The sequence below is a fragment of the Leptinotarsa decemlineata genome, unplaced genomic scaffold (genome assembly GCF_025532065.1).
Source record: "Leptinotarsa decemlineata unplaced genomic scaffold, Ldec_3_MD MMD2_tig00003736_RagTag_RagTag, whole genome shotgun sequence".
NCBI lineage: Eukaryota > Metazoa > Arthropoda > Insecta > Coleoptera > Chrysomelidae > Leptinotarsa > Leptinotarsa decemlineata.
Window position 1 is genome coordinate 6,505,404 of NW_027412593.1, and position 14,870 is coordinate 6,520,273.

Genomic DNA, 14,870 nt, shown 5'->3' on the forward strand with positions numbered 1-14,870 from the left:
GATAGCTAAACTCTATCCTCTGGTCAATAGAAATTCAAAACTCAGTCTTGAAAATAAGATTTTAGTATATGTGCTTCCTAGTTTAATCTTCCTCTTGAAGATGATCACTTGGTGATCGAAACACGTGTCGAGGTGTTAAAAATAGCGATTTGGTGTTGGTAAAAAAAACTCCAGTAATATTCGAAAAATAACTCTATACAAAGATGTGTAGATCATGCAAAGAAGTAACTTTCACACAAACTAGAAGGAAAAATCCTCTTGAAACACCTATTTTCATATGAATATTGAATTACCCGAATGGAAAATACTTCCGGAACAAATACTTTTATATATACGCTGAATTATAAGAGAAACACTTTTCTCTATTCAGTTCGTATTTCAAACATTCCTAATGGGATCGAATCAGATCTCATTCACAGGATTCCTACACAATATAATAAATGAAAGAAGTGAAATTTCACATGGAACACTGTCATCGTACTGGTAGACATCCGATGTTTCGCCGTAAGACACTTGCCATATCGGCTAGTCAGTACCGAATACGGATAACATTATAAGAAAAAACACTCAATTCGTTTAAAAAATTACGACTTTTTGTCACGGCATGAGTTGAATCCACCCATGTCATCGATGACAGTAAGTAAATAACATTCTATCGCTTTTTTGTACAATTGTACAAGTCCCCCCTTTTCAACTTCTGAATGGGACGATAAATTAAGATCGGACAAAATTAACGTAAAATAGTATTATTTTATCACAGTGGTTTATTTTAGAAGATCGAATTGATCATAGTACAATCACTGTATGCCACTGTCAATATTTCAAATGTTTTTTGAGCACCTAATTCTATTTTTTACACAAAATTTGATGCAGATTCTCTGATCTATTTTTTTTCGATAGCAGTACGTTTTATATCGGTACGAGTGTACCAACATACGAGTGTAGAAAACATAAAATAAAGTTTTTCTAAGCATAGGTAATGCTAAAATGATAATTCTCAGATAATATTGAAGAAGTATTATCATAAAAAACACACAGAAAAGTAAACGAACTATCTCACATAGATCTTACTATCTATCGATAAATCTAATGATACACGTGCGGAAAGTCGATAACAAGAGTTCTTTCAACTGTAGTGGTATTTTATTCATACTTTTGGCAATGTGATAAGATAATGATATTCTGTAAAATTATGTGTGAATCATTAGAAGAGTAAGTAAACTTTTTTGTGGAATGGTCATATTATGTACATCATAGCGATATGATGTACATAATATTGTACAAGTAGAGAGGGTTCTGGTATTTTAAAGTTCTGTAAAAGCAGCAAGCAGAATGAGGGAAACTTCAATCGCTCATATTCAGCAACTATTTTAGTGCTTTTGAATTCATTTGATGTCAATGGAGTTTATACAAAGAGCATAGGGAACATCGCAGTAATTTATCCTGGAAAACACTTAAGAGTAACAAAGTGACATTTTGATTTTTTCAATCAAAAACAAAATGATTATTCACCACGGAAATTTGATATTCAGAAAAAATTTCTACCATTTTTTTGTTGAAGAAACTTGTACACCAGAAATGTTGCTGTCATTAGCTTTCCGTCTGATGTTTTCTCATTTAATGAACTAATTCGTAGGTATTACGATAAGTAACATAACATGAAATCTCATTTCTTCAGTGGTGTAGGTAGTATCTTTTTTTATTATTGAGTATTTTTACGGTATCAAAATTCTGAAACGTGATGATTCATTCATTTGTAACAAGCAGCTTGAACAAAATGGAAAACAAAATGACGGAAATATGGAAAGCGTAAGTTATGTAAATAGTGATTCACTTACCCTATTTTCTTCTTTCCCATAGCTTCGTTTGAAGTATTTGGATCTGCACAGAATTAAATAATATAAGTGGTGGACTTTTCTCATTTTAACATGTGAAAATATGATACATGATGCGAATCAATTGCAGGATTGAATCAACAAACTTTAGTGATTAAATACCTCAATGCAAAAAAACTTGAAGAATTTTGAGAACATAGTCCACATCGCTATGGAACACCCTATTATCTTTCCATAATTCTTTAATGCAACGGTATATTATGAGATATATTTCAATAGTTCGTTCATTTGTTTCCTTCATTTGTGGATGAACATGGACAGTTGGCTTCTAATATTGTTTTTGGTCATAATATATACAATTTGTCAACTGTAGGAATATACTCGATGCGCGTTGAAAGACGATGAGAGCGCTTAATAAATAAATAATCTAGCTGGCAAAACAGCATGTGACAAAAATGTGTATTGAAAATTAAATTTTTTTCTGAGCAGAAACATTGAGTTTGAACAGGATAAACGAGGTGAATGATTGTAAATGTTATTTATGGAATGAAAAGTGAATAGTGGTCATCCTATTGACTTAAAAAACGTTCAAGAACGTAGTGAAAATTCATCGGATATAGATCTGAATGTCATTAAAAGAATACATAATAAACGAAAGAAATCGAAGTTTGTGAAATATCCTCATTTTCCACTTCAACAAAAAAAAAGATACAGAATGGCAAAAGTCTTCTTCGACGATATGTCGAAGAGAAAAATCTCTTCCTGAGGAGAGTATTGAGAGAAAATGAATATAGATGGGGAAAAGAAATAATAGGAGATTACCTATGGAAAAGTATGTGATGGGATTGGCCGATACTTGATGAACATCTATAACAGACGTGTAGTAAAGACACGCCTGAAGAAGCTATTGTATAGCGAAACACGTGTTACGTTTTTGTTTAGTGAAAATCTCACAGCAAAGTGTTTCGTGAATACGTCATGGAGAAGTCATGAATCCAACATTTGAGGAGAAAATATTTTGAAGATACAAAGATATTGACCAATAATTTATATGGATAAAACTCATATTCCATTCATCCCACACACATGCACCGATTTTAAAAGGATAGAGACCGATCAAAGTGAACACAGGGTGAGAGGAAGTGGATTAATGCAAATCTGTCATCAGAAATTGAAATCTCATAAAACACAAAATTGACTTACTACCACAGTGAATTACGAAAATCACAAGAAGTTGTTTTTAAGTAATGTTAATTCTAAATCTTCCTGAAAAAAGACAATGCTCTTTAGCACAATGTGGAAATTGAAAAATGCATCAACGTATCCAAAAAAGAAGAAATGAAAGAGTGAATGAGACGACGCAATATTCAACTCACAGATGGTATACTCAAAGTCGATTCGTATTCTAAAATGAAAATCTACAAATTGAAATTCAAACTAGAAGGAATTGATAGGATGATAGAAAATCCTGGACACACAGTAATCAGTTTTAGTCATCTCCTGATGATGCTAACTGGTGAGCAAAACGAGCGTAGAGAGACAGGATTTTTGTTCTGGTAAGGGAAAAGTGTTTTCAATAGACACAGTAATCAGACCATTCTCTTCTTTCGCGTTTCAGGGTTTTTCTTAATTTCTGAAAGTTTTATTCATTATTTTCTAGTCGACTAAAATGAAAAATGTATTGCAATTCTTTCAATTCCTACATAACTCTTATGAAATTTCCAATACAAGAACATAGGTACATTGCTTTATACGAATTCGCCTAAATATAATTATAAAGATATTATTTTGACCCACTTAATCTATAATCATTAGACAGTACCTATTCAAGTTTTCCTTAATAGCAAGTATAACACCCAAGGTATTGTATATCTATTGAAGAAAATCTTAAAAGAAGTCATTAAAATATCTCTTGTGGAAATCCAACTTCCGCCCTCTGTTATTCTGAATTTGTCAGGTAAATAAATATAGATGATACTCTGATAATAACTACTTTTGTTATTTTGCCAATAACATAGCTATAAAATGAAAATATTCGAAAATCAGAGCTTTATATTCATTAGACTGCCTTATTTGTGAGCGCTAGTTTTCATACTAATGCGTAATCCATCAGGAAATGCGTAGTTTGTGAGAATTTTCAAATTTTTTTCGGTATTTGACAAAAAGTAACTTACAAAACTTCAAGCTTCATGAAAAATATCGCCCGAAAAAACTTCTAATAAATATATCCATAATGATAACCAATGAAGGACAATCGATAATGTTCCATTTCAATTACTTCAGCTACGTTGAAAGGACGTGAAAAAGTTCCATCCTTCCTGATGATATCATTCGTCAACATTGAATCATGAATGTGTGAAATGGAAACAGGTTTCTTCACCTCTCCATTCAAACTAAACGTAAATTCATACGAAAAACAAATTTTACACAAGAAACTCTAATGCACGTTGATCCGTTCAGTGAGACTTTCACAAAACTCGATATTTCCATTAGTCCAACGTGCCCTAAAACTGTAGTACAAATAGCTTCATCGTTAACAACTCCTGAACGGTTATACTTTCTATTATTAACAGATCCAGTTTCCATTAATTTGGTCAATAATTCCGAAACGTATTTGTGTCGTACATTTTTTCCTGGATAATTATCATTGAACATACGAGCAGCAGCTTTAGCACTATTTACATTCTAGTAGTACAAACTCACTATTTCAATCAATTCTCGAAGCGTATAAACCATTGCTTCTCAAGAATTCACAAAAACAGAAACACCAGTTATTGTAACTTCCTCTGGTAGGTAATCGTTATTGTAGAATGAGACAAATAAAAAATGGAGAGAATATCGAATTCAAACTTAACTAGGCAAAATGGGACTTTTTTGAAGTATACTTCACAAAAAAACCTATGAAACCAAGGAAAGAAATCGTTCGGAAGTTCATTCAGGGTGGCTTGTTTTTAACTCAAAAATTTTTAGCTTCCAAACTATGAGCTTCAGACCATAATGTATCCTACTTTGTTGAAATCTGTTCATCATGAAACATCTGATAATGCCAAACAATTGATGCATTGAAAAAAATGGTGACATGCTCTGGGGGATACGATAGGGAGAGTTAGATCAAACGTGAATATGTCAAAATATGCCCCCCTGTATACTATTGTTGAGGTAATATTTTATTTTTCCTGAAAATCATTGGTCCAAAAGTTATTCAGGGTGGCTCGTTTTCAACTCAAAAAATTTGTAGCTCCCGAACCATAAGCTTCAGACCATATGTTTTATTCTTGAAATCTACTCATAATGGAGCATCTGATAGTGCGAAACAATATAGGGTGATCCATTAAAAAAAATGGTGACATGCCTATGGTGCGATAGGGAAAGTAATATTAAATGTGAATATGTCAAAATGTGTCCCCCTGTACACTATGGTTGACGTGTTTTCTATTTTTCCTGCAAATTATTATACCAAAAGTTATTCAGGGTGGCTCGTTTTAAATGGAATGCACGGTATTTAGATTGAATATGGTGCTGATCATGTCTACTTTCACTGAGTTGAGGGAAACTGAATATATTCCAAAATGATCGACAAACTGACTCACCTCTAACTTTTATTTGAAGTGATATAATTGCCTTGGCATCTCCATGGCAATTTTTCGCGTACACCGTGTAGGTACCAGTGTAATCTATTTTGGCATTTGGTATTTCCAATCGGTATTCAGGCCCATCTTCGATTCGGTGAAAATGTGCAGCATCGCGATAATAATCAGGCTGGAAATGATAATTGATATCAGATAACACGACACTTCACTTCATCACAATAATACAATAGAATGAGGTTTTCACAGAAAATGAATATCAGTTTAAGTTTAAATTATGGTGTTTATCAGCATGTGTAAATATTTGCGATTATGCCGTCGAAAAACGTGGGCTATATAATAGTAAATAGTAGTAGTAATAATATTCCAGTATTTTCAGTTCTACCCTGATCAATTGCGTATCATCCGAAATAACGTTTCATCTACTCCCTAATTCACAAAAAAAATGTAGACTTCGTTTTGGAGGACACGTACTCCAAAAAACAATTTATCACTTTTATTAGAGTTATTGTCCCTTTTAACTATTCACTGTTGTTTCAATTAGTTAAAACTTTACGAGTGTTCGCATACCTTTCAGATTTGATAATATATCAAGGAAAACACGAATTTTCATGCTGGCTTCATATTCATGAACTCAAGTTTCAGTTCTTGAACTGAACTGAATGTTTTCCAATTCTGAAGGACGCAGATTGTAGCCTCCGAAACATCAAGATAAGTATCTAAATTATTGAAGACGACAAATTACTGATGAATAGAATACATTTCTTTGTGAAACATACTTTTAATTCTGTGAAACATACTTTTAATTCTAAATAATATATCATAAAACAATAGTCATTTCCTTCTACAGATATTCCCTTTGATAAAGTCTCAAAAATAGCCCTCAGAAAACCTTATTGTTTTTATCTTCGAAACAAACAGACGAAACCAATTCCAAAATTGACTTTCATATATTTTCGTCAACCACGCTTTCAATAAAAAATTTGCCAGGATTTATTTCTATGATTACAAGGAGAATCCCGCAAGAAAACAAATGAGTCATTCGGTTCAAGTTTCTCGACCTTCCAAGAATAATCTTACATCTTACCATTAAATTTATAGTACGCTATTCTTGTGCCAATGGGTTGTCTTTCTCGAGATATCACCTTTGAGTGGGTCTCGCGAGTAAACGGCCTTCAATAAATTTGCTATTATATAAGAAAGCGCAGGCAGTGGTGTGCTAGATTTTATATCCCAGGTAAGAGAAATAGAAAACTTTTTAATGAAGTAGAAACACGATAAAACGAACGCATTTCTGATTATATGAGCAAAATAAAGCAATAAAATCAGCATTATACGCAAAAAGGAAAAGTTTCAAGACAAAGGCCTATTCTTGATCTATATAAGTAGATCAAGGTTTATATCAGTGTATCAGTAAGTCTTATGAGTATTTGCTTTTGACATGCAAAGAAAACCCTCAAATAAATCTTTAGTAGTACCCTATTGAAGGAATATTCACTTTTATATCCAGTGACTCAAGAAATACAGGCAGAGATAAGACTAGTGTGATCTGCAGGGTAAATACAAGTATTTCAGTGAATCTTATGCACATCTGCTCTAGACCTGGAAAGAAAACCCTGGAATGAATCTTCAGTACTCCCGTGTCAAGGAAGTATTCACCTTTATCTTCAATGACTCAAAAAATTCAGGCAGAAATAGTCAAGTGCAAGCTGTTCTTGAGAATACATCTTTGAGACACCAAATTTACGGCAATGCAAGACTCATCATCTTCAATTTAATGAAACTGGGATAATGGGTTTAACCCCATTATCAAGTTAAACCCGAAACCGGTCGTATAAATAAAATTAACTCGTGGTAATTAGACAAAACTGTCTTTATTCATTTCATTAAAGTGATCATGATTTATCAGAAAATAAGCAAGTCATCAATCACATATATCTCATCATCTTCATCTTCACTTGAAAAATATGCTATACTATCGTCGTAAAATCCACGATCTCAACATGGTAGAAATTCAGATAATCTTCCCATGATCATAAACAATTGTTTTGGTGTTCACAGAACATTGTATTTTTTTTAAATCTCAACTATAACTGGAAATTTTGAAACGATCCAGCTTGAGATTGATTGATATTGACAAAATTACTTTCATTGAGGGAATGATTAGATCTTCCCAATGAAATTCTTGCACAGGCTACTAACTTCCTGAAAAATCGGTCAGTAACTGACCTCAACGTCGTTTATTGAAATGAAAATATCAGTAATGAACATCAACAATAATTTCTGTCTCTCACATCTCTCCCTGTCATAGATAAAAATATTTGAATTGAAAAGACAAAAATTGGATCATTTTTTTTCGTAAAAAGTATTTTAGCTTGCTACTTCTTCATTATCGAACAAAAATTGTGGTAAATCTTAAAGAAAAGAAAAAAAATTAATTTCATTTCGTGTTTATTGATGGAGACATTTTTTCCCAAAAAAGTTGAAAATAATTGGACCGGTGTGTCATTCTGGTACCTGAAAATCTGCGTAATAGACAGAAACCACGTAATATGACGAAAATCTGAATCCACGTCAGAGTCCAAACACGGAGTCTAAAGTTATTTGTTCATAGAGGCCATGCTTAAAATACATCCAATACAATACAATACATTTGAAATCTTCAAACATGTTATTGAATTTTCGATATATTAGGTTGTTTTGAAAGTTTTATCCGTTTCGATGTTATGTGTTTTCATTCTAATATGTCGTCTTATATACTTGTAATTTATGTGTTACTGTTTGTTATTCGTACTATTTTCTACCTTCCCGATCTTCCATTACACTTTCAATTTCTCGGAATTATGCAATAGAGGATCCAAGGTAGAAGAAAATCTCTCAAAGAGTGGGTAGATTGAGATTCAAACACTATGATGAGTGATTGTGGGGAGTTGTATAATTTCCAACGATAAAAAAACTACATTTCGGTTATTTTTCGGTGTGAAAATAGGACAACAAAATAAATCGCGCTCTAGCTCTCTATTTCAACGTTATTCAAACAAATAGCCAGGGGTAACCGATATCGTTTATATTAAGTAAGGAGTCCCCTTTAGGTATCGATACCAAAAGTTCACAAAAGTAAGTATATAATATATAGGAGGACAAGATATATGTAGTAGAAAAAAACTTTATTTAGTTTTAGCCAGAAAAACAGTATGAATAACGATACAGATCACTTGTGATAGTTATTGTTTTTCACCCTGGGTACAGCTTCGTAGGAGGATGTTGTCTTGTTGAGAGTGACCGTGTAGCAAGGTAGGCCTAGGCGTTTAAATGAAGCATCCAAAATTCTCGCTACGTAATCACTTCGACTGAATGTCCAAGTTGGGGAGTGATTGCGCTCCTGGGTGAACTTATTTTCCAATCAATGATCTAGGCTTGGGTGATGAATACTACCACGGGCTATCTTCAACTAGATATTCGACCCTTATCTTCAATGATAAGTAAAACCAGGCTGAACTGAACCCTTACGTAAAGGCAAATTGATGTAAAGTAGGATAGTTGATAAGCCCACGTAACGTAAAATAACAAGTAGCAAAAGTGAAAAAGGCCCTAAAAAGAACATATTCATGAAAAGTTTGACCGGGTTCACATAAATTTGAATGTAATACATGCAAAGGCTGATAAAACCTACCTCGATGATAATGATAATGTAGTAATTATTCAATGTGAATTTAGTAAACTTGTGCAATTCGGGAACAAATCTTCTAGAAATAGTCAGAGGACCTTCCTTTGACTAACTTTTCCGCAAAATTACAAGAGTTTCAAAGAAAAATCCGCAAACAAGCGACACACGTCTTTCCAATCTTTCTAGAACACCGAAAAAACGATCATTCACCTCAACTCTTCTTTTTTATTTAACTTTAACGTTGTTAACTTTTTTTCGAATATGAAGTCGTTAAGCGATTTTCGACCAACTTTTCTCGACGAATTCAAATTGAACCAAAGCGCTGCCGAAACAGTCGGAGAAATCATCCAGGCATTTAGCAATCATTTGGCAATGAACGCACTATTCGACGTTTGTTTGCGAAATTTCGTTCCAGAGATTTCAGTCTCGAAGATGAGTCCTGAAGTGGTCGACCTACAGTAATTCAAGACGGAGATTTGAGTACCCTGGTGTAGACTGACCCATCACAAACGGTGCCTGTCATGACGAAAGAACTGGGTGTTAGCTCCCATGCGGTTTTCGATGGTTTAAAACGTATGGGAGAGGTCAAAAAGCTCGATAAGGTGGTGCCCCATGATTTGAACGATCGACAGAAATTGTCACGTTTCGAACTCTGTTCTTCGCTTATTCGCAACTAAAACGATCCTTTTTTGGATCAGATCGACACGTGTGATGGAAAGGAGACGTACAGAACAGTGGTTACAGATCGATGAACCACTCAGGCACTTACTGAAAACGAAAATTCACTAAAAAGAGAATATGGTTACTGTATGGTGGTCAGCGGCTGGTCCACAAGGTCCAATCCTGCTCCACGACAACGCTCGTCGGCATATTTAAAAAATTATCGTTCTGAATTTGCAAAATACAAATTATTTCTGAAAGTAGGAACATTCAACTAATAGAATATTATGTTGATATTGGATATATCAGCTGTTGAAATTATTTGACATAAGCCTCAGCTCGATATAATTCAATAACAGGAACAGTGAAATGCGAAGTATGATGAATATAAATTCGTTGGTAATACTTGGTATAATTTTTTCACCCATACAATATTATTACTTTCGATTCGAAACAGAATCGGTTGTACGCCTATGAACTAACTTTCTGCAGAAATTGGCGCCAGAGTAGGAGATATGCTAAAGAAATAGTTTGTCAATATTCATTTGGATTTACTACACTGCTACCACAGTTGACAACAACAATAAAAAACAACTGATTGACTTATATTTCATTTGATATCGAGCAATGAAAAGTACCACAGGATTGGGAAATTGACGAAATTAAATAATTCATGATGTACAAATGATGGAGCCGATTGACTTAAAATGTCGATACCATTACAAGATCAATTTTCAACTTAATGCAGCCACAGGAATATACTTGATACGCCAAACCATAGTTGAACATATCAGAGATAAGCAGTAATTAATGGAGTAGCATTATGTCATCACCCGAAGACGATTGTGAATACTAACAATCGAAACGTCGTGAAGTAACTTGGCATGAACTTTTTTTATTTTCATTTCCTTTTTTTCGTTTAATTGTTCAATTTTTTTTGCATATATTTTATTGCATTGTAATTTGATTTCGGGGTTTTTTTTGCTTGATACTATTGTTTTTTTCAGCTATTAATTTCATTTTTCAATTGTATTGATTCTATCAGGGATTTCAAATCATTTAATGACATATTGGACAATGGAAGTCCGAACTAAGGAAATTCACCATTATGTATAGGTATTTCATATTCCGCTGAATATGGAGTAAATATTTTTCTTGTAATCACATGGAGGTAGTTATTTCGGAAGGATTTTTATTGAGTTTGTATCTGAAAGTAACTTTTATGCATCTACATACATTTCGAACTGAATTGCTTCCTTCCTTCATTAGAAAGTTTTCCCAAAATTTGTGTATAAAAATAGGAAGCCAAAAACTTTTTTTCACGAAAACCAATCTCTTCTGGAAAATTTTCCCGTTTCAATTTAAACAAAATTCCTATGACTGCGATTAAATCAAATGAGCAAATGAATGTCATTACGTAGGTACTGTCATCGATGACACGAGTACATTTACTTCATCCGTGACATAAAGTAGTAGCTTCATAAATGAAATGAGTATCTTATGTTTTGATATTAAGGTGCTGACGAGAACGATTCATTGTCGAACAATACCTCTTAAAAGTCAAATATGTTTTGCCATTTGAGCGCCAGTTTTCAACAAAGTACAGTTGAGATGGAAGGAATTTACAAGCTTGCAATGTTTTCACAGATGTCAGTTCAATAGTGAATACAGTGAATAACAGAGGTCCATCTCTGTATCTGTAGAGTAGGGAGGGTGATTGTGAGCCCACGCACTTAGGCCATATGTGACCCATTGTACATCTTCCCGAGGAGTTGTCCTCCTAGGTCATCGTCCATCCTGTCCTTTCCAGGAAGGTGGACAGGTCTCTGGGAGACATCTCCTTTATATCGGCAGATGTAGGCGAAGACTCGCCGAACACACACTCTCTTATTGACGATAACTCCGGGCACTCGCACAGGACATGCCTGACAGTATCATCTTCCTGTTCACACATCTTGAGGTGTTTCCACTAGCCCCATATTATGGAGGTGTTTCCTTAGTTGACAGTGGCCAGTCAGAAATCCTACTGTAAGGCGTAGATTTTCCTGGTCATCGCCAGATATTTCTTCGGTGCCAGCTTCCCAGGGTCGCCCAATGTGATCCTGACAAGATTACATTCTTTGATGTCATCCCATCTCTTCAAGTATTGAGCATGGGTGTAACTAACATTTCACTAGTTCCGCAATTGTCGAAGTCATCAGGCCGTGGGTGCCACTGGGTCCTAAAATTCTAAGTCCAGCCACTTTCTTGGCTTTGGCTAAATCTTGGTGGCACTCTAGTACTAGCCCTGAGGTAACACGCTGCCTGTTCAAGGCTAATAGTGCTTGTCTGCTATCAGTGCCGATTGTTATGTTTTTGCCAGAAATTTCTTTCTTGGTTATTTCTTTTGTGGCGATTGAGATACCAGCCAGTTCTGTTTGGACCACGCTGGTATTTCTTCCCATTCCCCACTTAATCCTTAGGCTTAGTGATTTGGAGAACACCCCACATCCTGAGCCTTCTTTGGTTTTTGAGCCGTCTGTATATCTGTATTGCTTATCTTATAGAACATCATGCAGAGACACCTTTAAAAGTAACGAAATTCTCACGGTTCCCTGTATTTATTTATTAAAACTTTTGACTCACATTTTCAAGAACTTAAGCAGCTTTAGAAGGCATTGCGATGTTCACATGTATGATACCAGAAACAAAAGAAATATCCTACCGAAGAAAATTTGTCACTCCATGCAAAAAAAAGCTCCAGTGACTACTGGAATTCGTCTATTCAACCTTCTGCCCCTCGAATTGAGAGAGAGCGGAAGTCCAAATATCTTCAAATGCAAATTGAAGAAAGTACTGGCCGAAGGATGCTTTTACTCCCTCCGTGAATTCGAACTTTTTTGTCGTAAGTGACTTTCAGTACTGACCTTCTCATATTTCTTCATATCTTGCTTTATTTTTGTGTGATTTTTCACAGGCGGTGAAGTATGCATCACTGAAATACCCGATTCAAATTCGGTTTTTGACTCGATGTTTCATAATTTTCAAGAATGTAATTTTTGTTTTTTAAACCATTATTTATGTATGTCATTTTATTTGTATATATTCATCAGACACAATTTAATTTGTGAACTTGGACTAATCCGATCTATTTCTTGTTAATAGGATATGGATGCAATAAATTTGAATTTGAATTTGATTTTGAATTTGAATTTGAATTTGAATTTGAATTTGAATTTGAATTTGAATTTGAATTTGAATTTGAATTTGAATTTGAATTTGAATTTGAATTTGAATTTGAATTTGAATTTGAATTTGAATTTGAATTTGAATTTGAATTTGAATTTGAATTTGAATTTGAATTTGAATTTGAATTTGAATTTGAATTTGAATTTGAATTTGAATTTGAATTTGAATTTGAATTTGAATTTGTAGCATCTGACTCTGTGTTCTGCTTAATTTGTATTTTGTACGGTTTATTAAACACAAACCTGGGTTCAATTGCATCACTTGTTGCCTGCAGCAGAGGTTGCGCAGTGAGTGCTTCCCGCCATAGGCCCGCCTCAATTGAAAGAACAGAGGTTTAAAGTTGAACCCTATTCGATGTCGAAAAATATGAAGTAGATGAAAGACCGTGGTAAAAAACAGTTCGAAAGGTATATAGAAGATAGATCATTAAGAGCAAATAACAAATGGATTCAAGTTTATTTAATAAATATAATTGAATTGTCCCGTTTATAAAAGCAATCTGATCTTATGATCAGCACTATCAGTAATAACTTGTGGCGGTTATCATCAGATGATTTCATCAGATGATGAACCCATATTGATGAGGTGAAATTAAGGAGAATTTATTTCTCATATAGTATAACATTATAGAAAGTAAAGCTTCATAGATTCAATGCTGAAGATAGATCATTGAGAGCAAATAACAAATGGATTCAAGTTTATTTAATAAATATAATTGAATTGTCCCGTTTATAAAAGCAATCTGATCTTATGATCAGCACTATCAGTAATAACTTGTGGCGGTTATCATCAGATGGTTTCATCAGATGATGAAACCATATTGATGAGGTGAAATTAAGGAGAATTTATTTCTCATATAGTATAACATTATAGAAAGTAAAGCTTCATAGATTCAATGCTGGATCTGAGGACTGAGATACCTTCTCAAAAATGATTCACTCCGGATAATAATACTTCTCAATTCTACTGAACTTCTCAAACAACTCCATTCTTCAATCATTGATAGTTATAGGAGCGACATTGCAGACTAATTCGAGAAAAAGCCCATTATACCAGCGTCAATAACGAGGCGCAATTATATTTACCGGTCGTTCAATTCAGTACACCCATATGTGTATTCAAAAAATCTTGACTCTCAGCATTATATAGCTTTCACTTATTCATTACTATCAGCCGTCGTAGATAAAGATCTCTGACATAAATGCAGAATCTAACAAAATTAATGTACACACTGGAACAGCTGTTACCTGACCTTTCAATTTTTCATGGAACTTTATTGCCGATCGATTATAAGATTATTTATACGTTATATTGTTGATATTGAATGTCTCGGTATATGCAAGAAATATGCAGGAAACATGAAGAAATAGTTTTTACGTTCGAATTGAAAATCATGTACAGTAATCAGCTGATATTTATTAGTACCTACGCTTCTTATGGGTCTATTGAATCTAATATAGAACTGTGAACAAAGCATTTTCATATGTGATGGAATCGGCCGATATTTGATGAAAATCCATAACGTTTTCAAGAAACACGTTATTGTGAGATTTTCACTAAACAGTAAAGACACGCCTGAATTAGCTATTGTACAGCGCAACACGTATTGCGTTTTTGTAAAACTATCTGGTGGAAATCTTACAATAAAGCGTTTCCAGAAATCATTTTATAATAATTTCTTCATAAGTAAGGATTGTAGAAAAATTACGAGTATAGGCGATGTCAATTTGAAAGTGTACCATATTTCAGCCAGTAAAGAACACTTTGAACCTATTTTCAAAAATTTTTTGAAAGCTGGTTTTCATATTCAAGAAACACTTCATTGTGAGTTTTATAAAAACACTACACGTGTTTCGCTATACAATACCTCCTTCAGACGTGGAGTATAGGCAC

The 14,870-nt window shown here is 33.9% G+C and overlaps 1 protein-coding gene across 3 annotated transcripts in view; it reads right to left on the minus strand.

Annotated features, from left to right (window-relative positions):
- LOC111507951 (uncharacterized) overlaps positions 1-14,870 on the minus strand; it is a 353,913-nt gene that overhangs the window by 112,264 nt on the left and 226,779 nt on the right. For all 3 annotated transcript variants that reach the window (XM_074178365.1, XM_074178366.1, XM_074178367.1), the window contains 2 exons: positions 5,426-5,594; positions 1,839-1,881 (listed from right to left, as the gene is read on the minus strand). In XM_074178365.1, the coding sequence (XP_074034466.1) occupies positions 1,839-1,881; positions 5,426-5,594 (212 nt within the window). The remainder of the gene's footprint in view (positions 1-1,838; positions 1,882-5,425; positions 5,595-14,870) is intronic.